The following is a 26,115-nucleotide window of genomic DNA, read 5'->3' as shown; positions in this document are numbered from 1 at the left end:
CTTATAATCAACCATCTAACTAGTCTTGATACTGTACTAATAATCAACCATCTAACTAGTAATAATACAGAACTAATAATCAACCATCTAACTAGTAATAATACTGTACTAATAATCAACCATCTAACTAGTAATAATACTGTACCAATAATCAACCATCTAACTAGTAATAATACAGAACTAATAATCAACCATCTAACTAGTTATAATACTGTACTAATATTCAACCATCTAACTAGTAATAATACAGAACTAATAATCAACCATCTAACTAGTATTGATACTGTACTAATAATCAATCATCTAACTCGTCTTGATACTGTACTTATAATCAACCATCTAACTAGTCTTGATACTGTACTAATAATCAACCATCTAACTAGTAATAATACAAAACTAATAATCAACCATCTAACTAGTAATAATACTGTACTAATAATCAACCATCCAACTAGTAATAATACAGAACTAATAATCAACCATCTAACTAGTATTGATACTGTACTAATAATCAATCATCTAACTAGTCTTGATACTGTACTTATAATCAACCATCTAACTAGTCTTGATACTGTACTAATAATCAACCATCTAACTAGTAATAATACAGAACTAATAATCAACCATTTAACTAGTCTTGATACTGTACTAATAATCAACCATCTAACTAGTCTTGATACTGTACTAATAATCAACAATGTAACTAGTAATAATACTGTACTAATAATCAACCATCTAACTAGTAATAATACAGAACTAATAATCAACCATCTAACTAGTCTTGATACTGTACTAATAATCAATCATCTAACTAGTATTGATACTGTACTAATAATCAACCATCTAACTAGTAATAATACAGAACTAATAATCAACCATCTAACTAGTAATAATACTGTACTAATAATCAGCCATCTAACTAGTAATAATACTGTACCAATAATCAACCATCTAACTAGTAATAATACAGAACTAATAATCAACCATCTAACTAGTAATAATACAGAACTAATAATCAACCATCCAACTAGTAATAATACATAACTACTAATCAACTATCCAACTAGTAATAATACAGAACTAATAATCAACCATCCAACTAGTAATAATACAGAACTAATAATCAACCATCTAACTAGTAATAATACAGAACTAATAATCAACCATCCAACTAGTAATAATACAGAACTAATAATCAACTATCTAACTAGTATTGATATTGTACTAATAATCAATCATCTAACTAGTCTTGATACTGTACTTATAATCAACCATCGAACTAGTCTTGATACTGTACTAATAATCAACCATCTAACTAGTAATAATACAGAACTAATAATCAACCATCTAACTAGTCTTGATACTGTACTAATAATCAACCATCTAACTAGTCTTGATACTGTACTACTAATACATAATCTAACTAGTAATAGTACAGAACTAATAATCAACCATCTAACTATTAAAAATACAGAACTAATAATCAACCATCTAACTAGTAATAATACTGTACTAATAATCAACCATCTAACTAGTAATAATACAGAACTAATAATCAACCATCTAACTAGTAATAATACTGTACCAATAATCAACCATCTAACTAGTAATAATACTGTACTAATAATCAACCATCTAACTAGTAATAATACTGTACCAATAATCAACCATCTAACTAGTAATAATACAGAACTAATAATCAACCATCTAACTAGTATTGATACTGTACTAATAATCAACCATCTAACTAGTCTTGATACTGTACTTATAATCAACCATCTAACTAGTCTTGATACTGTACTAATAATCAACCATCTAACTAGTAATAATACAGAACTAATAATCAACCATCTAACTAGTAAAATACTGTACTAATAATCAACCATCTAACTAGTAATAATACTGTACCAATAATCAACCATCTAACTAGTAATAATACAGAACTAATAATCAACCATCCAACTAGTTATAATACTGTACTAATAATCAACCATCTAACTAGTAATAATACTGTACTAATAATCAACCATCTAACTAGTAATAATACTGTACTAGTAATACATCATCTAACTAGTAATAATACAGAACTAATAATCAACCATCTAACTAGTAATAATACTGTACTAATAATCAACCATCTAACTAGTAATAATACTGTACCAATAATCAACCATCTAACTAGTAATAATACAGAACTAATAATCAACCATCTAACTAGTATTGATACTGTACTAATAATCAATCATCTAACTAGTCTTGATACTGTACTTATAATCAACCATCTAACTAGTCTTGATACTGTACTAATAATCAACCATCTAACTAGTAATAATACAGAACTAATAATCAACCATCTAACTAGTAATAATACTGTACTAATAATCAACCATCTAACTAGTAATAATAATGTACCAATAATCAACCATCTAACTAGTAATAATACAGAACTAATAATCAACCATCTAACTAGTTATAATACTGTACTAATAATCAACCATCTAACTAGTAATAATACTGTACTAATAATCAGCCATCTAACTAGTAATAATACTGTACCAATAATCAACCATCTAACTAGTAATAATACAGGACTAATAATCAACCATCTAACTAGTAATAATACTGTACTAATAATCAACCATCTAACTAGTAATAATACTGTACTAGTAATACATCATCTAACTAGTAATAATACAGAACTGATAATCAACCATCCAACTAGTAATAATACAGAACTAATAATCAACCATCTAACTAGTAATAATACAGAACTAATAATCAACCATCCAACTAGTAATAATACAGAACTAATAATCAACCATCTAACTAGTATTGATACTGTACTAATAATCAATCATCTAACTAGTCTTGATACTGTACTTATAATCAACCATCTAACTAGTCTTGATACTGTACTAATAATCAACCATCTAACTAGTAATAATACAGAACTAATAATCAACCATTTAACTAGTCTTGATACTGTACTAATAATCAACCATCTAACTAGTCTTGATACTGTACTAATAATCAACAATGTAACTAGTAATAATACTGTACTAATAATCAACCATCTAACTAGTAATAATACAGAACTAATAATCAACCATCTAACTAGTCTTGATACTGTACTAATAATCAACCATCTAACTAGTATTGATACTGTACTAATAATCAACCATCTAACTAGTAATAATACAGAACTAATAATCAACCATCTAACTAGTAATAATACTGTACTAATAATCAGCCATCTAACTAGTAATAATACTGTACCAATAATCAACCATCTAACTAGTAATAATACAGAACTAATAATCAACCATCTAACTAGTAATAATACAGAACTAATAATCAACCATCCAACTAGTAATAATACATAACTAATAATCAACTATCCAACTAGTAATAATACAGAACTAATAATCAACCATCCAACTAGTAATAATACAGAACTAATAATCAACCATCTAACTAGTAATAATACAGAACTAATAATCAACCATCCAACTAGTAATAATACAGAACTAATAATCAACCATCTAACTAGTATTGATATTGTACTAATAATCAATCATCTAACTAGTCTTGATACTGTACTTATAATCAACCATCTAACTAGTCTTGATACTGTACTAATAATCAACCATCTAACTAGTAATAATACAGAACTAATAATCAACCATCTAACTAGTCTTGATACTGTACTAATAATCAACCATCTAACTAGTCTTGATACTGTACTAATAATCAACCATGTAACTAGTAATAATACTGTACTAATAATCAACCATCTAACTAGTAATAATACAGAACTAATAATCAACCATCTAACTAGTAATAATACAGAACTAATAATCAACCATCTAACTAGTAATAATACAGAACTAATAATCAACCATCTAACTAGTATTGATATTGTACTAATAATCAATCATCTAACTAGTCTTGATACTGTACTTATAATCAACCATCTAACAAGTCTTGATACTGTACTAATAATCAACCATCTAACTAGTATTAATACTGTACTAATAATCAACCATCTAACTAGTATTGATACTGTACTAATAATCAACCATCTAACTAGTATTGATACTGTACTAATAATCAACCATCTAACTAGTATTGATACTGTACTAATAATCAACCATCTAACTAGTATTGATACTGTACTAATAATCAACCATCTAACTAGTATTGATACTGTACTAATAATCAACCATCTAACTAGTATTGATACTGTACTAATAATCAACCATCTAACTAGTATTGATACTGTAATACAAACCACAAAAGTAGTGAAGTAGTCACGTTGTGTAAAAGGTAAATAAAAAGAGAATACAACAAATCCTTTTCAACTTATATTCAATTGAATAGACTGCAAAGATAAGATATTTCATGTTCACACTGACAAACTTAATCATTATTTTTACCAGTGTGTTACATGGCCTTTCCTTTTAACAACACCCAGTAAAGGTTTGGGAAGTGAGGAGACACATTTTTGAAGTGGAATTCTTTCCCATTCTTGCTTGATGTACAGCTTAAGTTGTTCAACAGTCTCCCTTCTCATATTTTAGCCTTCACATTTTCAATGTCTGGACTACAGGCAGGCCAGTCTAGTACCCGCACTCTTTTACTATGACTGTTGTAACACCTGGCTTGGCATCGTCTTACTGAAATAAGCAGGGGCGTCCATGCTTGGATGGCAACATATGTTGCTCCAAAAGCTGTATGTACCTTTCAGCATTAATGGTGCCTTCACAGATGTGTAAGTTACCCATGTCTTGGCCACTAATACACCACCATACCATCACACATGCTGCCTTTTACACTTTCACCCTAGAACAGTCCGGATGGTTCTTTTCCTCTTTGGTCCGGAGGACACGACGTCCACCGTTTCCAAAAACAATTTGAAATGTGGACTCGTCAGACCACAGAACACTTTTCCACTTTGTATCAGTCCATCTTAGATGAGCTCAGGCCCAGCAAATGTGTTTCTGGGTGTTGTTGATAAATGGCTTTGGCTTTGCATAGTAGAGTTTTAACTTGCACGTACAGATGTAGCGACCGACTGTAGTTACTGACAGTGGTTTTCTGAAGTGTTCCTGAGCCCATGTGGTGATATCCTTTACACACTGATGTCGCTTTTTGATGCAGTACCGCCTGAGGGGTCCAAGGTGTGTAATATCATGGCTTACGTGCAGTGATTTCTCCAGATTGTCTGAACCTTTTGATGATATCACGGAGCGTAGATGGTGAAATCCCTAAATTCCTTGCAATAAGCTGGTTGAGAAATGTTGTTGTTCAACAATTTGCTCAGGCATTTGTTGACAAAGTGGTGACCCTCGCCCCCGTCCTTGTTTGTGAACGACTGAGCATTTCATGGAAGCTGCTTTTATAGCCAATCATGGCACCCACCTGTTCCCAATTAGCCTGTTCACCTGTGGGATGTTCCAAATAAGTCTTTGATGAGCATTCCTCAACTCTCTCAGTCTTTTTTGCCACTTGTGCCAGCTTTTTGGAAACATGTTGCAGGCACCAAATTCCAAATGAGCTAATATTTGCAAAACAATAACAAAGTTTCTCAGTGTGAACATGAAATATCTTGTCTTTGCAGTCTTCAATTGAATATAAGTTGAAAAGGATTTGTTGTATTCTCTTTTTATTTACCTTTTACACAACGTGACTACTTCACTGCTTGGTAGTTAGTAGTAATACATTAATCTAACTAGTATTGATACTCTACTAGTGAAACAACATCTAGTATTGATACTGTACTACTAATACATCATCTAACTAGTATTGCCACAGTACTAGTAATACATCATCTAACTAGTATTGCCACAGTACTAGTAATACATCATCTAACTAGTATTTCCACAGTACTAGTAATACATCATATAACTAGTATTGCCACAATACAAGTAATACATCATCTAGTATTGATACTGTACTAGTAATAAATCATCTAACTAGTATTAATACTGTACAAGTAATACATCTAGTATTGATACTGTACCGGTAATAAATCATCAAAATGGTATTGATACTGTACTAGTAATAAATCATCTAGTATTGATACTGTAATAGTAATACATAATCTAGTATTGATACTGTACTACTAATACATCATCATAATAGTATTAATACGGTACTAGTAATAGATCATCAAACTAGTATTGATACTGTACTGGTAATAAACCATCTAGTATTGATAGTTTACTAGTAATACATCATCTAGTATTGATACTGTACTAGTAATAGATCATCAAAATAGTATTGATACGGTACTAGTAATAAATCATCAAAATAGTATTGATATTGTACTAGTAATAAATCATCTAACTAGTATTGATACTGTACTTGTAATACATAATCTAACTAGTATTAATACTGTACCAGCAATACATCATCTAACTAGTATTGATACTATACTAGTATTACATCATATAACTAGTATTGATACTGTACTAGTAATACATCATCTAGCTAGTATTTACACAGTACAAGTAATACATAATCTAACTAGTATTGATACTATAGTAGTAATACATCACCTAACTAGTATTAATACTATACTAGTAATAAACAATCTAACTAGTATTAATACTATACTAGTAATAAATCATCTAATTAGCATTGTTACTGTACTAGTAATACATCATATACCTAGTATTGACACAGTACTAGTAATACATCATCTAACTAGTAATAGTACTGTACTAGTAATCAATCATCTAACTAGTATTGATACTGTACTAGTAATACATAATCTAACTAGAAGAAGTGGGCTTGAAGTGGGTGTGGCATGGATGATTGTTTGGCGCCCAATAAAAGACTTGATGGAGGATTCTTCAGTCAGCAGATGATACTAGTATTGATACTATACTAGCAATACATCATCTAACTAGTATTAATACTGTACTAGTAATACATCTAACTAGTATTAACAGAGTAATAGTAATACATAATTGAACTAGTATTGATACTGTACTAGTAATACATAATCTAACTAGTATTGACACAGTACTGGTAATAAATAATCTAAGTAGTATTGAAACTGTACTAGTAATACACAATCTAACTAGTATTGACACAGTACTAGTAATACATAATCTAAATAGTATTAATACTAAACTAGTAATAGATCATTTAACTAGTATTGACACAGTACCAGTAATACCTCCTCTAAGTAGTATTGATGCTGTGCCAGTAATACATCATCTAACTAGTATTAATACTAAACTAGTAATATATAAGCTAACTAGTATTGACACAGTACTAGTAATACATCATCTAGCTAGTATTGACACATTACTAGTAATAGATCATCTAACTAGTATTGACACAGTATTAGTAATACCTACTCTTAACTAGTATTAATATTAAACTAGTAATAGATAATCTAACTAGTATTTGCACATTACTAGTAATACATCATCTAACTAGTATTAATACTAAACTAGTAATAGATCATCTAACTAGTATTGAAACAGTATTAGTAATACATATTCTAACTAGTATTAATATTAAACTAGTAATAGATCATCTAACTAGTATTTGCACATTACTAGTAATACATCATCTAACTAGTATTAATACTAAGCTAGTAATAGATCATCTAACTAGTATTGAAACAGTATTAGTAATACATATTCTAACTAGTATTAATATTAAACTAGTAATAGATCATCTAACTAGTATTGACACAGTACTAGTAATACATCATCTAACTAATATTGACACAGTACTAGTAATACATACTCTAACTAGTATTGACACAGTACTAGTAATACATCCTCTAACTAGTATTGACACAGTACTAGTAATAGATCATCTAACTAGTATTGACACAGTACAAGTAATACATAATCTAACTAGTATTGATACTATACTAGTAATAGATAATCTAACTAGTATTGACACAGTACAAGTAATACATCATCTAACTAGTATTGATACTATACTAGTAATAGATAATCTAACTAGTATTGACACAGTACAAGTAATACATCATCTAACTAGTATTGATACTATACTAGTAATAGATATTCTAACTAGTATTAATATTAAACTAGTAATAGATCATCTAACTAGTATTGACACAGTACTAGTAATAGATCATCTAACTAGTATTGACACAGTACTAGTAATACACCATCTAACTAGTCACCGCAGGAATCCAAACAAATGATTAAGTGGCTGGCCAAAGATTCACGCTCCTAATATTTAGTGAATGGATTCACATCTGAATTCTTATTCATTTCAATTCTAAATTGATGAATCATTTACAAAAATCTGTTAAGTTTTTTCTCCTGAGAATCACTTTTTTTGGAGTCATGTCCATCAAGCAGAAGGATCTTAGTTTAGTTTAGTTTAGTTTAGTTTAGTTTAGTTTAGTTCCCAGTGAGCTGGCATGGAAGAGGAATGGAATGTTTGCTGGCCAAAGAAGGTGTTTACATCTGAATCACTTCCGCTTAATTACAAATGTGTGATGGAAAACAAAATATGTTTATATTTATACACTTTTATTTGATTGTACTATCTATTTTGTTTCAGGACATCTCCTTGTAACCACAACTCTCTAACCTGCAAGCCCTTTTCAAAAAGTCACATACTAAGTTAAATAAGTTAAATATTACACAACCAGCATCAGCTTGAATGGAATCTTTGGATGCTCACGTCAGAAAACATCCTTCTTTGCCACGCAGCAGCTTCACCACTCACTAACTACCAAGCAGGGAACTAGTCACTGCTGTACTAACTACCAAGCAGGGAAGTAGTCACCTTGTATACTAACTACCAAGCAGGGAACTAGTCACTGCTGTACTAACTACCAAGCAGGGAACTAGTCACTGCTGTACTAACTACCAAGCAGGGAACTAGTCACCTTGTGTACTAACTACCAAGCAGGGAACTAGTCACCTTGTATACTAACTACCACGCAGGGAACTAGTCACCTTGTATACTAACTACCAAGCAGGGAACTAGTCACTGCTGTACTAACTACCAAGCAGGGAACTAGTCACCTTGTGTACTAACTACCAAGCAGGGAACTAGTCACCTTGTATACTAACTACCAAGCAGGGAACTAGTCACTGGTGTACTAACTACCAAGCAGGGAACTAGTCACTGCTGTACTAACTACCAAGCAGGGAACTAGTCACCTTGTATACTAACTACCAAGCAGGGAACTAGTCACTGGTGTACTAACTACCAAGCAGGGAACTAGTCACCTTGTGTACTAACTACCAAGCAGGGAACTAGTCACTGCTGTACTAACTACCAAGCAGGGAACTAGTCACTGGTGTACTAACTACCAAGCAGGGAACTAGTCACCTTGTGTACTAACTACCAAGCAGGGAACTAGTCACCTTGTATACTAACTACCAAGCAGGGAACTAGTCACTGCTGTACTAACTACCAAGCAGGGAACTAGTCACTGCTGTACTAACTACCAAGCAGGGAACTAGTCACCTTGTACACTAACTACCAAGCAGGGAACTAGTCACTGGTGTACTAACTACCAAGCAGGGAAGTAGTCACTGGTGTACTAACTACCAAGCAGGGAACTAGTCACCTTGTATACTAACTACCAAGCAGGGAACTAGTCACTGGTGTACTAACTACCAAGCAGGGAACTAGTCACTGCTGTACTAATTACCAAGCAGGGAACTAGTCACTGCTGTACTAACTACCAAGCAGGGAACTAGTCACGTTGTGTACTAACTACCAAGCAGGGAACTAGTCACGTTGTGTACTAACTACCAAGCAGGGAAGTAGTCACTGCTGTACTAACTACCAAGCAGGGAACTAGTCACTGGTGTACTAACTACCAAGCAGGAAACTAGTCACGTTGTGTACTAACTACCAAGCAGGGAACTAGTCACTGCTGTACTAACTACCAAGCAGGGAAGTAGTCACTGCTGTACTAACTACCAAGCAGGGAACTAGTCACCTTGTGTACTAACTACCAAGCAGGGAACGAGTCACCTTGTATACTAACTACCAAGCAGGGAAGTAGTCACCTTGTGTACTAACTACCAAGCAGGGAACTAGTCACCTTGTATACTAACTACCAAGCAGGGAACTAGTCACCTTGTGTACTAACTACCAAGCAGGGAACTAGTCACCTTGTATACTAACTACCAAGCAGGGAAGTAGTCACCTTGTGTACTAACTACTAAGCAGGGAACTAGTCACCTTGTATACTAACTACCAAGCAGGGAACTAGTCACCTTGTATACTAACTACCAAGCAGGGAACTAGTCACCTTGTGTACTAACTACCAAGCAGGGAACTAGTCACTGGTGTACTAACTACCAAGCAGGGAAGTAGTCACTGCTGTACTAACTACCAAGCAGGGAAGTAGTCACTGGTGTACTAACTACCAAGCAGGGAACTAGTCACCTTGTGTACTAACTACCAAGCAGGGAACTAGTCACCTTGTGTACTAACTACCAAGCAGGGAAGTAGTCACCTTGTGTACTAACTACCAAGCAGGGAAGTAGTCACTGGTGTACTAACTACCAAGCAGGGAAGTAGTCACCTTGTGTACTAACTACCAAGCAGGGAAGTAGTCACTGGTGTACTAACTACCAAGCAGGGAAGTAGTCACCTTGTGTACTAACTACCAAGCAGGGAAGTAGTCACTGCTGTACTAACTACCAAGCAGGGAACTAGTCACCTTGTGTACTAACTACCAAGCAGGGAAGTAGTCACTGGTGTACTAACTACCAAGCAGGGAAGTAGTCACCTTGTGTACTAACTACCAAGCAGGGAACTAGTCACTGCTGTACTAACTACCAAGCAGGGAAGTAGTCACGTTGTGTAAAAGGTAAATAAAAAGAGAATACAACAAATCCTTGTCAACTTATATTCAATTGAATAGACTGCAAAGACAAGATATTTCATGTTCACACTGACAAACTTTGTTATTGTTTTGCAAATATTAGCTCATTTGGAATTTGATGCCTGCAACATGTTTCAAAAAAGCTGGCACAAGTGGCAAAAAAGAGTGAGAGAGTTGAGGAATGCTCATCAAAGACTTATTTGGAACGTCCCACAGGTGAACAGGCAAATTGGGAACAGGTGGGTGCCATGATTGGGTATAAAAGCAGCTTCCATGAAATGCTCAGTCGTTCACTAACAAGGACGGGGCGAGGGTCACCACTTTGTCAACAAATGCCTGAGAACAACATTTCTCAACCAGCTTATTGCAAGGAATTTAGGGATTTCACCATCTACGCTGCGTGATATCATCAAAAGGTTCAGAGAATCTGACTGAAATCACTGCACGTAAGCCACGATATTACACACCTTGGATCCCTCAGGCGGTACTGCATCAAAAAGGCGACATCAGTGTGTAAAGGATATCACCACATGAACACTTCAGAAACCCACTGTCAGTAACTACAGTTGGTCGCTACATCTGGAAGTGCAAGTTAAAACTCTACTATGCAAAGCCAAAGCCATTTATCAACAACACCCAGAAACGCCGCCGGCATCGCTGGGCCCGAGCTCATCTAAGATGGACTTGTACAAAGTGGAAAAGTGTTCCGTGGTCTGACGAGTCCACATTTGAAAACCAAAAAGGAAAAGAACCACCCGGACTGTTCTAGGGTGAAAGTGTAAAAGTCAGCATGTGTGATGGTATGGGGGTGTATTAGTGGCCAAGACATGGGTAACTTACACATCTGTGAAGGCACCATTAATGCTGAAAGGTACATACAGCTTTTGGAGCAACATATGTCGTTATCATGGACGCCCCTGCTTATTTCAGCAAGACGACGCCAAGCCACGTGTTACAACAGTCATAGTAAAAGAGTGCGGGTACTAGACTGGCCTGCCTGTAGTCCAGACATTGAAAATGTGTGAAGGCTAAAATATGAGAAGGGAGACTGTTGAACAACTTAAATGTGTCTCCTCAGTTCCCAAACCTTTACTGGGTGTTGTTAAAAGGAAAGGCCATGTAACACAGTGGTAAAAATGCCTTTTTTGCAATATGTTGCTGCCATTAAATTCCAAGTTCATGATTATTTGCAAAAAAAACCCTCAGTTTGTCAGTGTGAACATGAAATATCTTGTCTTTGCAGGATTTGTTGTATTCTCTTTTTATTTACATTTTACACAACCTGACAACTTCACTGCTTTTGTTTTGTTTTTTTTACACGTTTTAAAGTAATTTCTTGTGGTTTTTTCTGTTGTTGTGAGAGCTAGTTTGGGTTTTAGGTGGCTGGGTACCTGGAGATGCTGCTGTCCATGGGGTACGGAGGAGGGGGGGTACAGTGTGAGGGCACCAGGGGCAGCTGGGGCTGCAGGGCGTGGGAGGGGCTCAGTGAACTCATGTCAGCGCCCATTGGCATGTGAGTGCCCATCATGGGAGTCACTGCAGAGACAAAAGCAGCGGCGGTCAGCCTTTGACTTTTTTTTTTTTTTTAAGCCGACTATCGGGGGGCGTTTTCGCAGTTTTTAAAGTGGGCGGGGGGTGCGAGGGAGGGGGGCGTGGCCTGACTAAAAGAGGAAGTGCGAGAGGTAGGCGGGGTGCCACTTACTGTCAGTCAGACCGCCGGACATGGCGGACGGGGTGAGCGTGTTGCGCTGCTGGGGGTTGATCAGCTGACTGACGGACGGCAGCTTGTTGACTTTATTGTGTGTCGGCGAGCTGGGGCCGAAGCTGGGCTGGGGCGCCATCGACGTCCTGCGGAGGGGGCGGGGCGTTTAATGACAAGAAACAACAACCAGGAGGAGCAAATCTATTTTATTAAGAGCCACGAAGCATCTGTTTCAAACAGACGGGAGGAGGGAGAAGAAACTGCCTGCAGTCACATGACCAGCATTTCCCTCCTTCACAATAAAAGGCTCGGCGAGTCCAGCTCTGACCACGCACTCGGGACATGCAAACACACGCTAGGAGACAAAGAGTCCAGCAGGGGGCGTGACGTCCTCAGAGAGGCCATGAAAGAGGAAGGAGGAGGAGGAAGGAGGAAGGTTCAGGAGGAGGCTGCAGGCTCCAGAAGGTGACTGGCCAGGCGAGTCTGGATCAGACTGCCGGGAGGAAGCAGAGAGGACAGGATAAGGAAAGGGAAATAGGATAAGGTGCAATACTGCAGGAGGCCACAAGAGGGCAGTGAAGACACAGATTACTCACTCAACTTGCAGGCCTTTTTTTTTTGGAACTGCACTTTTTAAAAAATGTCTATCATTACAAGACATACGTTTTCTGACTCGTAAATAAACGCCGTCAAAAGTAATAATAATAGATTTTATTAGTGTTGCACTTTACACTTACAATGCAGTCAATGGAATTATTATTACTGCAACGCACTTCTTGTCAGGGTCCCCAAAAAGAGCCTAAAAAAACTGCAGTACATCCAAAACAGCACAGCGAAGATCCTGACGAGAGTGCGCAAACCTCAACCACCTAGTATCCCCTCAACCTCCTACCTCAACCACCTAGTATCCCCTCAACCTCCTACCTCAAGGACCTAGTATCCCCTCAACCTCCTACCTCAAGGACCTAGTTTCCCCTCAACCTCTGACCTCAAGGACCTAGTATCTCCTCAATCTCCTACCTCAAGGACCTAGTTTCCCCTCAACCTCCTACCTCAAGGACCTAGTCTCCCCTCAACCTCTGACCTCAAGGATCTAGTCTCCCCTCAATCTCCTACCTCAAGGACCTAGTTTCCCCTCAACCTCCGATTTCAAGGACCTAGTCTCCCCTCAACCTCCTACCTCAAGGACCTAGTTTCCCCTCAACCTCCGATTTCAAGGACCTAGTCTCCCCTCAACCTCCTACCTCAAGGACCTAGTCTCCCCTCAACCTCCTACCTCAAGGACCTAGTCTCCCCTCAACCTCCTACCTCAAGGACCTAGTTTTCCCTCAACCTCAAGGACCTAGTCTCCCCTCAACCTCCTACCTCAAGGACCTAGTATCCCCTCAACCTTCTACCTCAAGGACCTAGTATCCCCTCAACCTCCTACCTCAAGGACCTAGTTTTCCCTCAACCTCAAGGACCTAGTATCCCCTCAACCTCCTACCTCAAGGACCTAGTTTTCCCTCAACCTCAAGGACCTAGTCTCCCCTCAACCTCCTACCTCAAGGACCTAGTCTCCCCTCAACCTCCTACCTCAAGGACCTAGTATCCCCTCAACCTTCTACCTCAAGGACCTAGTCTCCCCTCAACCTCCTACCTCAAGGACCTAGTATCCCCTCAACCTTCTACCTCAAGGACCTAGTCTCCCTTCAACCTCCTACCTCAAGGACCTAGTATCCCCTCAACCTCCTACCTGGCGACATAGAGAAGGTAAACCCTTGTATCAGAGATGATACACCCTGTCTTGTGATTGCGTGGCGACAGAGAAGGTAAACCCTTGTATCAGAGATGATACACCCTGGCTTGTGATTGCGTGGCGACATAGAGAAGGTAAACCCTTGTATCAGATATGATACACCCTGGCTTGTGATTGTGTGGCGACATAGAGAAGGTAAACCCTTGTATCAGAGATGATACACCCTGGCTTGTGATTGTGTGGCGACATAGAGAAGGTAAACCCTTGTATCAGATATGATACACCCATTAAAGAGTGGTGGTACTCACTGCTTCTGCAGAAGGTTCTGCTGCTGCTGTCGATACGACTCGATGGTGTGTTGTGGCAGAAGCTGCATCAGCTCCAAAGACTCTTTGATCTTCACCAGAATCTCGTAAATTTCACGCCCTTTGATCTGACAGGAAGCGACAGAAGATGGCGGTCAGGGGGGAGGCGGCAAACGGTCATGTGACGTCGGGAGGCGGGGCTTGTACTCACCGGCAAACAAAAGACTTCCTCATCGCTGGATCTCCTCTTCTTGATGGCCGACATCTGAATGCCGTGTGACACCTGGCGGAACGCTGCAAGGAGGAGAGCACCAGGTGAGTGTGGGCGGGTCTACGCCACAGCAGGGAACCAGCCGCAGGTAGAGCTCGGCTGGTAACGTGCACTAGGTAAAGCTCGGCAGGTAGAGCTCGGCTGGTAACGTGCACTAGGTAAAGCTCGGCAGGTAGAGTTCGGCTGGTAACGTGCACTAGGTAAAGCTCGGCAGGTAGAGCTCGGCTGGTAACGTGCACTAGGTAAAGCTCGGCAGGTAGAGCTCGGCTGGTAACGTGCACTAGGTAAAGCTCGGCAGGTAGAGCTCGACGGGTAGAGTGCACTAGGTAAAGCTCAGCAGGTAAAGTTCGACAGGTAGAACTGGACAGGTAAAGTTAGATAGGTAAAGTTCGGCAGGTAAAGTTAGACAGGTAAAGTTAGACGGGTAAAGTTAAATGGGTAAAGTTAGACAGGTAAAGTTCGGCAGGTAGAACTGGACAAGTAAAGTTGGACAGGTAAAGTTGGACAAATAAAGTTGGACAGGTAGAAGTGGACAGGTAGAAGTGGACAGGTAAAGTTGGACAGGTAATGGTGGACAGGTAGAAGTGGACAGGTAAAGATGGACAGGTAGAAGTGGACAGGTAGAAGTGGACAGGTAAAGTTGGACAGGTAATGGTGGACAGGTAGAAGTGGACAGGTAGAAATGGACAGGTAAAGATGGACAGGTAGAAGTGGACAGGTAGAAGTGGACAGGTAAAGTTGGACAGGTAATGGTGGACAGGTAGAAGTGGACAGGTAAAGATGGACAGGTAGAAGTGGACAGGTAAAGTTGGACAGGTAATGGTGGACAGGTAGAAGTGGACAGGTAGAAATGGACAGGTAAAGATGGACAGGTAGAAGTGGACAGGTAGAAGTGGACAGGTAAAGTTGGACAGGTAGAAGTGGACAGGTAATGGTGGACAGGTAGAAGTGGACAGGTAGAAGTGGACAGGTAAAGATGGACAGGTAGAAGTGGACAGGTAGAAGTGGACAGGTAGAAGTGGACAGGTAAAGTTGGACAGGTAGAAGTGGACAGGTAGAAGTGGACAGGTAAAGTGGGACAGGTAAAGTGGACAGGTAGAAGTGGACAGGTAGAAGTGGACAGGTAAAGTTGGACAGGTAGAAGTGGACAGGTAGAAGTGGACAGGTAAAGATGGACAGGTAGAAGTGGACAGGTAAAGTTGGACAGGTAGAAGTGGACAGGTAATGGTGGACAGGTAGAAGTGGACAGGTAGAAGTGGACAGGTAAAGATGGACAGGTAGAAGTGGACAGGTAGAAGTGGACAGGTAAAGTTGGACAGGTAATGGTGGACAGGTAGAAGTGGACAGGTAAAGATGGACAGGTAGAAATGGACAGGTAGAAGTGGACAGGTAAAGTTGGACAGGTAATGGTGGACAGGTAGAAGTGGACAGGTAGAAGTGGACAGGTAAAGATGGACAGGTAGAAGTGGACAGGTAGAAGTGGACAGGTAAAGTTGGACAGGTAATGGTGGACAGGTAGAAGTGGACAGGTAAAGATGGACAGGTAGAAGTGGACAGGTAGAAGTGGACAGGTAAAGTTGGACAGGTAATGGTGGACAGGTAGAAGTGGACAGGTAGAAGTGGACAGGTAAAGATGGACAGGTAGAAGTGGACAGGTAGAAGTGGACAGGTAAAGTTGGACAGGTAAAGTTGGACAGGTAATGGTGGACAGGTAGAAGTGGACAGGTAGAAGTGGACAGGTAGAAGTGGACAGGTAAAGTGGGACAGATAGAAGTGGACAGGTAGAAGTGGACAGGTAAAGATGGACAGGTAGAAGTGGACAGGTAGAAGTGGACAGGTAAAGTTGGACAGGTAGAAGTGGACAGGTAGAAGTGGACAGGTAAAGTTGGACAGGTAATGGTGGACAGGTAGAAGTGGACAGGTAAAGATGGACAGGTAGAAGTGGACAGGTAAAGTTGGACAGGTAAAGTTGGACAGGTAGAAGTGGACAGGTAGAAGTGGACAGGTAAAGATGGACAGGTAGAAGTGGACAGGTAGAAGTGGACAGGTAAAGTTGGACAGGCAATGGTGGACAGGTAGAAGTGGACAGGTAAAGTTGGACAGGTAGAAGTGGACAGGTAAAGTTGGACAGGTAGAAGAGGACAGGTAGAACTGGACAGGTAGAAGTGGACAGGTAAAGTATGACAGGTAGAAGTGGACAGGTAGAAATGGACAGGTAAAGTTGGACAGGTAGAAGTGGACAGATAGAAGTGGACAGGTAAAGTTGGACAGGTAGAACTGAACAGGTAGAAGTGGACAGGTAAAGTATGACAGGTAGAAGTAGACAGGTAGAAATGGACAGGTAAAGTTGGACAGGTAGAACTGGACAGGTAGAAGTGGACAGGTAAAGTATGACAGGTAGAAGTGGACAGGTAGAAGTGGACAGGTAGAAGTGGACAGGTAAAGTTGGACAGGTAATGGTGGACAGGTAAAGATGGACAGGTAGAAGTGGACAGGTAAAGTTGGACAGGTAGAAATGGACAGGTAAAGTTGGACAGGTAGAAGTGGACAGATAGAAGTGGACAGGTAGAAGAGGACAGGTAAAGTTGGACAGGTAAAGACTGGACAGGTAACGGTGGACAGGTAGAAGTGGACAGGTAAAGTTGGACAGGTAGAAGTGGGACAGGTAGAAGTGGACAGGTAAAAGTGGACAGGTAGAAGTGGACAGGTAGAAGTGGACAGGTAAAGTTGGACAGGTAATGGTGGACAGGTAGAAGTGGACAGGTAAAGTTGGACAGGTAGAAGTGGGACATGTAGAAGTGGACAGGTAAAGTTGGACAGGTAGAAGAGGACAGGTAAAGTTGGACAGGTAGAAGTGGGACAGGTGGAAGTGGACAGGTAAAGTTGGACAGGTAGAAGTGGACAGGTAAAGTTGGACAGGTAGAAGTGGGACAGGTGGAAGTGGACAGGTAGAAGTGGACAGGTAGAAGTGGACAGGTAAAGTTGGACAGGTAGAAGTGGGACAGGTGGAAGTGGACAGGTAGAAGTGGACAGGTAGAAGTGGACAGGTAAAGTTGGACAGGTAGAAGAGGACAGGTAAAGTTGGACAGGTAAAGTTGGACAGGTAGAAGTGGACAGGTAATGGTGGACAGGTAGAAGTGGACAGGTAGAAGTGGACAGGTAAAGATGGACAGGTAGAAGTGGACAGGTAGAAGTGGACAGGTAAAGTTGGACAGGTAATGGTGGACAGGTAGAAGTGGACAGGTAAAGATGGACAGGTAGAAGTGGACAGGTAGAAGTGGACAGGTAAAGTTGGACAGGTAATGGTGGACAGGTAGAAGTGGACAGGTAGAAGTGGACAGGTAAAGATGGACAGGTAGAAGTGGACAGGTAGAAGTGGACAGGTAAAGTTGGACAGGTAATGGTGGACAGGTAGAAGTGGACAGGTAAAGATGGACAGGTAGAAGTGGACAGGTAGAAGTGGACAGGTAAAGTTGGACAGGTAATGGTGGACAGGTAGAAGTGGACAGGTAGAAGTGGACAGGTAAAGATGGACAGGTAGAAGTGGACAGGTAGAAGTGGACAGGTAAAGTTGGACAGGTAAAGTTGGACAGGTAATGGTGGACAGGTAGAAGTGGACAGGTAGAAGTGGACAGGTAGAAGTGGACAGGTAAAGTGGGACAGATAGAAGTGGACAGGTAGAAGTGGACAGGTAAAGATGGACAGGTAGAAGTGGACAGGTAGAAGTGGACAGGTAAAGTTGGACAGGTAGAAGTGGACAGGTAGAAGTGGACAGGTAAAGTTGGACAGGTAATGGTGGACAGGTAGAAGTGGACAGGTAAAGATGGACAGGTAGAAGTGGACAGGTAAAGTTGGACAGGTAAAGTTGGACAGGTAGAAGTGGACAGGTAGAAGTGGACAGGTAAAGATGGACAGGTAGAAGTGGACAGGTAGAAGTGGACAGGTAAAGTTGGACAGGCAATGGTGGACAGGTAGAAGTGGACAGGTAAAGTTGGACAGGTAGAAGTGGACAGGTAAAGTTGGACAGGTAGAAGAGGACAGGTAGAACTGGACAGGTAGAAGTGGACAGGTAAAGTATGACAGGTAGAAGTGGACAGGTAGAAATGGACAGGTAAAGTTGGACAGGTAGAAGTGGACAGATAGAAGTGGACAGGTAAAGTTGGACAGGTAGAACTGAACAGGTAGAAGTGGACAGGTAAAGTATGACAGGTAGAAGTAGACAGGTAGAAATGGACAGGTAAAGTTGGACAGGTAGAACTGGACAGGTAGAAGTGGACAGGTAAAGTATGACAGGTAGAAGTGGACAGGTAGAAGTGGACAGGTAGAAGTGGACAGGTAAAGTTGGACAGGTAATGGTGGACAGGTAAAGATGGACAGGTAGAAGTGGACAGGTAAAGTTGGACAGGTAGAAATGGACAGGTAAAGTTGGACAGGTAGAAGTGGACAGATAGAAGTGGACAGGTAGAAGAGGACAGGTAAAGTTGGACAGGTAAAGACTGGACAGGTAACGGTGGACAGGTAGAAGTGGACAGGTAAAGTTGGACAGGTAGAAGTGGGACAGGTAGAAGTGGACAGGTAAAAGTGGACAGGTAGAAGTGGACAGGTAGAAGTGGACAGGTAAAGTTGGACAGGTAATGGTGGACAGGTAGAAGTGGACAGGTAAAGTTGGACAGGTAGAAGTGGGACATGTAGAAGTGGACAGGTAAAGTTGGACAGGTAGAAGAGGACAGGTAAAGTTGGACAGGTAGAAGTGGGACAGGTGGAAGTGGACAGGTAAAGTTGGACAGGTAGAAGTGGACAGGTAAAGTTGGACAGGTAGAAGTGGGACAGGTGGAAGTGGACAGGTAGAAGTGGACAGGTAGAAGTGGACAGGTAAAGTTGGACAGGTAGAAGTGGGACAGGTGGAAGTGGACAGGTAGAAGTGGACAGGTAGAAGTGGACAGGTAAAGTTGGACAGGTAGAAGAGGACAGGTAAAGTTGGACAGGTAGAAGTGGGACAGGTGGAAGTGGACAGGTAAAGTTGGACAGGTAGAAGAGGACAGGTAAAGGTGGACAGGTAAAGTGGGACAGGTAAAGTAGGACAGGTAAAGTAGGACAGGTAAAGTTGGACAGGTAAAGTTGGACAGGTAAAGTTGGACAGGTAAAGGTGGACAGGTAAAGTGGGACAGGTAAAGTGGGACAGGTAAAGTAGGACAGGTAAAGTAGGACAGGTAAAGTTGGACAGGTAAAGTTGGACAGGTAAAGTTGGACAGGTAAAGTTGGACAGGTAAAGTGGGACAGGTAAAGTGGGACAGGTAAAGTTGGACAGGTAGAAGTGGACAGGTAAAGTTGGACAGGTAAAGTTGGACAGGTAAAGTTGGACAGCCCGTCACCGTCCCCCAGCTCTACTTACGGCGCTTCGTACCGTCACTTGTCTTTGTGGTGTCGGTGATGTGCTGCTTGCGGATGCTGTCCTCGTCCGCCTTGCGGTCTCGACCCGGGCAGGCGCAGATCCGAGCCTCGAAGCAGCGGCGGCCCAACACCTGACCGCTGGCACGCGGAAGACAAAGCAAAACATCAACAACGGCGACGGAGGCGGCGTGGAGCAGGTGACCTACTCTCTGGTCTCCAAGGTGACGATGATGAGGATGGGCCGGCGGTTCATGCCGCCAACACAGCTGGAGTTACACATGAAGTTGTACAAGATGGTGGTGAACTCTGTGCCCACCTGCCAGGAAACAGGAACACCTTTAGTGCAGATCAGGACAAAGGTGCCCGAGGGGCGCCCTAACTTTTTCCACTGAGGGTCACAGACTGGCAAACCAAAATGCCATTTCCTAGTCAATTTGTGTCAATGCTGAAGAGCCAAAACTGAATTGAAATGCTAACAGTTAGCACGCTAGCCAGATAGTGTAAGGTAACCAAAAATATGAGCAAAATGGGGTAGAAAAGCTAGCATGCGAACAGTGCTATGCAAACATGCTAACAGTTAATGGAATACCAACATATAACACTAAGGTGTATACCTACAAAGTTTGCTATAAAAAAGCTAACATGCTAACAGTGCTATGCAAACATGCTAACAGTTAATGGAATACAACATATAACACTAAGGTGTATACCTACAAAGTTTGCTATAAAAAAGCTAACATGCTAACAGTGCTATGCAAACATGCTAACAGTTAATGGAATACAACATATAACACTAAGGTGTATACCTACAAAGTTTGCTACCTAAAAGCTAACATGCTAACAGTGCTATGCAAACATGCTAACAGTTAATGGAATACAACATATAACACTAAGGTGTATACCTACAAAGTTTGCTACCTAAAAGCTAACATGCTAACAGTGCTATGCAAACATGCTAACAGTTAATGGAATACCAACATATAACACTAAGGTGTATACCTACAAAGTTTGCTACCTAAAAGCTAACATGCTAAGAGTGCTATGCAAACATGCTAACAGTTAATGGAATATCAACATATAACACTAAGGTGTATACCTACAAAGTTTGCTACCTAAAAGCTAACATGCTAACAGTGCTATGCAAACATGCTAACAGTTAATGGAATACAACATATAACACTAAGGTGTATACCTACAAAGTTTGCTATAAAAAAGCTAACATGCTAACAGTGCTATGCAAACATGCTAACAGTTAATGGAATACAACATATAACACTAAGGTGTATACCTACAAAGTTTGCTACCTAAAAGCTAACATGCTAACAGTGCTATGCAAACATGCTAACAGTTAATGGAATACAACATATAACACTAAGGTGTATACCTACAAAGTTTGCTATAAAAAAGCTAACATGCTAACAGTGCTATGCAAACATGCTAACAGTTAATGGAATACAACATATAACACTAAGGTGTATACCTACAAAGTTTGCTACCTAAAAGCTAACATGCTAACAGTGCTATGCAAACATGCTAACAGTTAATGGAATACAACATATAACACTAAGGTGTATACCTACAAAGTTTGCTACCTAAAAGCTAACATGCTAACAGTGCTATGCAAACATGCTAACAGTTAATGGAATACCAACATATAACACTAAGGTGTATACCTACAAAGTTTGCTACCTAAAAGCTAACATGCTAAGAGTGCTATGCAAACATGCTAACAGTTAATGGAATATCAACATATAACACTAAGGTGTATACCTACAAAGTTTGCTACCTAAAAGCTAACATGCTAACAGTGCTATGCAAACATGCTAACAGTTAATGGAATACAACATATAACACTAAGGTGTATACCTACAAAGTTTGCTATAAAAAAGCTAACATGCTAACAGTGCTATGCAAACATGCTAACAGTTAATGGAATACAACATATAACACTAAGGTGTATACCTACAAAGTTTGCTACCTAAAAGCTAACATGCTAACAGTGCTATGCAAACATGCTAACAGTTAATGGAATACAACATATAACACTAAGGTGTATACCTACAAAGTTTGCTATAAAAAAGCTAACATGCTAACAGTGCTATGCAAACATGCTAACAGTTAATGGAATACAACATATAACACTAAGGTGTATACCTACAAAGTTTGCTACCTAAAAGCTAACATGCTAACAGTGCTATGCAAACATGCTAACAGTTAATGGAATAGCAAAAGGGGGACAAGTGATGGTGTAACACACCTGGGGGGGCTCGTAGGGCACCAGCACGCTCTGCCTCCCAGTGATGGTGTCCTCCACATACTGGGCGTGGCTGTTGCCCTCCACCCTGATCAGGTGACTGGGGGGCGCTATTTGACCTGATGGGAGTATCAATCAATCAATCAATCCATCCATCAATCCATCAATCAATCAATGGGCGTACCGTCGTTGAACTCGCGGCTCAGCTCGTGGTTGGGGCAGCGTTTGACCACCTCCGTCACGTGCTCCGCCTTCTTGTAGACGGGCATGGCGCGGATGACGGCGCCCTGCGGGGGCGTGGTCATGACTTTGATCTGGATGGGACAGGTCTTGGCGATCTGACAGTAGAGCTTCTTCAGCTCCGTGGAGTACTGCGGGGGAGCAGAGGGCGGTTGCTATGGCGACGGCTCATCAGGACATATTTGTATTTACATGTTAGAGATGTTGAGGTGTGATGATAATCTCTCATTATAGCAGCAAAAATAATGGGTCGCTCTCAACAGTTGACAAATGTTGTGTTGGCTGCTAGCAAGGATGCTACATTGTGCTTGTCTGTTGCAACTTGCAGACAACTAACACACGTTATTACCATTTATAACACTACTGGTATATTATCACCATTTATAACCCCTTTATTACCATTTATAACACTACTGGTATATTATCACCATTTATAACCCCTTTATTACCATTTATAACACTACTGGTATATTATCACCATTTATAACCCCTTTATTACCATTTATAACACTACTGGTATATTATCACCATTTATAACCCCTTTATTACCATTTATAACCCTACTGGTATATTATCACCATTTATAACCCCTTTATTACCATTCATAACACTACTGGTATATTATCACCATTTATAACCCCTTTATTACCATTTATAACACTACTGGTATATTATCACCATTTATAACCCCTTTATTACCATTCATAACACTACTGGTATATTATCACCATTTATAACCCCATTTATAACCCCTTCATTACCATTTATAACACTACTGGTATATTATCACCATTCATAACCCCTTTATTACCATTTATAACACTACCACCATTTATAACCCTAACTCCATCCTTACCCTAACTCCAACCTAACCCTAACTCCATCCTTACCCTAATTACAACCTAACCCTAACTCCATCCTTACCCTAATTACAACCTAACCTTAACTCCATCCTTACACTAACTGCAACCTAACCCTAACTCCAAACTAACCCTAACTCCAACCTAACTCTAACTCCATCCTAATCCTAACTCCATGATTACCCTAACTCCATCCTTACCGTTACTCCAACCGAAACTTAACTCCATCTTTACCCTAACTCCATCCTGACCCTAACTCCAACTGAACTCTAGTTCCATCCTTACCCTAACTCCATCCTAACCCTAACTCCATCCTAACCCTAACTCCAACCTAACCCTAACTCCATCCTTACCCTTACTCCAAGCGAACCCTAACCCCATCCTTACCCTAACTCCATCCTTACCATAACTCCATCCTTACCCTAACTCCAACCGAACTTTAACTCCATCTTTACCCTAACTCCATCCTGACCCTAACTCCAACCGAACCCTAGTTCCAACCTTACCCTAACTCCATCCTAACCCTAACTCCAACCGAACCCTAGTTCCATCCTTACCCTAACTCCATCCTAACACTAACTCCATCCTAACTCTAACTCCATCCTAATCCTAACTCCATGATTACCCTAACTCCATCCTTACCCTAACTCCAACCGAAACTTAACTCCATCTTTACCCTAACTCCATCCTGACCTTAACTCCAACTGAACTCTAGTTCCATCCTTACCCTAACTCCATCCTAACCCTAACTCCATCCTAACCCTAACTCCAACCTAACCCTAACTCCATCCTTACCCTTACTCCAAGCGAACCCTAACTCCATCCTTACCCTAACTCCATCCTTACCATAACTCCATCCTTACCCTAACTCCAACCGAACTTTAACTCCATCTTTACCCTAACTCCATCCTGACCCTAACTCCAACCGAACCCTAGTTCCAACCTTACCCTAACTCCATCCTAACCCTAACTCCAACCGAACCCTAGTTCCATCCTTACCCTAACTCCATCCTAACACTAACTCCATCCTAATCCTAACTCCATGATTACCCTAACTCCAACCGAACCTTAACTCCATCTTTACCCTAACTCCATCCTGACCCTAACTCCAACCGAACTCTAGTTCCATCCTTACCCTAACTCCATCCTAACCCTAACTCCATCCTAACCCTAACTCCAAGCGAACCCTAACTCCATCCTTACCATAACTCCATGATTACCCTAACTCCATCCTTACCCTAACTCCAACCGAACTTTAACTCCATCTTTACCCTAACTCCATCCTGACCCTAACTCCAACCGAACCCTAGTTCCAACCTTACCCTAACTCCATCCTAACCCTAACTCCAACCGAACCCTAGTTCCATCCTTACCCTAACTCCATCCTAACCCTAACTCCAACCTAACCCTAACTCCATCCCTACCCTAACATCAAGCAAACCCTAACTCCATCCTTACCCTAACTCCATCCTAAACCTAGCTCAATCCTTACCCTAACTCCATCCTAATCCTAACTCCAACCGAACCTTAAATCCATCCTTACCCTAACTCCAACCGAACTGTAGTTCCATCCTTACCCTAACTCCATCGTTACCCTAACTCCAACCTAACCCTCACTCCGTCCTTACCCTAACTCCAACCGAACCTTAACTCCATCTTTACCCTAACTCCATCCTGACCCTAACTCCAACCAAACTCTAGTTCCATCCTTGCCCTAACTCCATCCTAACCCTAACTCCATCCTAACCCTAACTCCAACCTAACCCTAACTCCATCCTTACCCTTACTCCAAGCGAACCCTAACTCCATCCTTACCCTAACTCCATCCTAACCCTAGCTCCATCCTTACCATAACTCCATGATTACCCTAACTCCATCCTTACCCTAACTCCAACCGAACTTTAACTCCATCTTTACCCTAACTCCATCCTGACCCTAACTCCAACCGAACCCTAGTTCCAACCGAACCCTAGTTCCAACCTTACCCTAACTCCATTCTAACCCTAACTCCAACCGAACCCTAGTTCCATCCTTACCCTAACTCCATCCTAACCCTAACTCCAACCTAACCCTAACTCCATCCCTACCCTAACATCAAGCAAACCCTAACTCCATCCTTACCCTAACTCCATCCTAACCCTAGCTCAATCCTTACCCTAACTCCATCCTAATCCTAACTCCAACCGAACCTTAACTCCATCCTTACCCTAACTCCAACCGAACTCTAGTTCCATCCTTACCCTAACTCCATCGTTACCCTAACTCCAACCTAACCCTCACTCCGTCCTTACCCTAACTACAACCTAACCCTAACTCCAACCTCACCTTAACTCCATCGTTACCCTAACTCCAACCTAACCCTCACTCTATCCTTACCCTAACTACAGCCTAACCCTAACGCCAACCTAACTCTCACTCCATCCTTACTCTAACTACAACCTAATCCTAACTCCAACATAACCCTAACTCTAACTCCAATCTAACTCTAACTCCATCCTT

The 26,115-nt window shown here is 40.5% G+C and overlaps 1 protein-coding gene across 5 annotated transcripts in view; it reads right to left on the bottom strand.

The window, feature by feature from the left end:
• Positions 1-26,115, bottom strand: part of LOC133644195 (tumor protein 63-like) — a 498,490-nt gene that overhangs the window by 22,349 nt on the left and 450,026 nt on the right. For 3 of the 5 annotated variants that reach the window (XM_062038540.1, XM_062038537.1, XM_062038539.1), the window contains 8 exons: positions 22,701-22,887; positions 22,520-22,635; positions 20,469-20,578; positions 20,264-20,400; positions 14,812-14,894; positions 14,604-14,728; positions 12,558-12,703; positions 12,247-12,391 (listed from right to left, as the gene is read on the bottom strand). In XM_062038540.1, coding sequence (XP_061894524.1) covers positions 12,247-12,391; positions 12,558-12,703; positions 14,604-14,728; positions 14,812-14,894; positions 20,264-20,400; positions 20,469-20,578; positions 22,520-22,635; positions 22,701-22,887 — 1,049 coding nt within the window. The remainder of the gene's footprint in view (positions 1-12,246; positions 12,392-12,557; positions 12,704-14,603; positions 14,729-14,811; positions 14,895-20,263; positions 20,401-20,468; positions 20,579-22,519; positions 22,636-22,700; positions 22,888-26,115) is intronic. The other 2 variants (XM_062038538.1, XM_062038541.1) reach the window with 2 other exon arrangements.

This window comes from Entelurus aequoreus, linkage group LG27, assembly GCF_033978785.1.
Source record: "Entelurus aequoreus isolate RoL-2023_Sb linkage group LG27, RoL_Eaeq_v1.1, whole genome shotgun sequence".
NCBI classification, from domain to species: Eukaryota; Metazoa; Chordata; class Actinopteri; order Syngnathiformes; family Syngnathidae; genus Entelurus; species Entelurus aequoreus.
The sequence above is the reverse complement of the archived record's forward strand: the minus strand, read 5'-3'. Positions and strand labels throughout refer to the sequence as shown.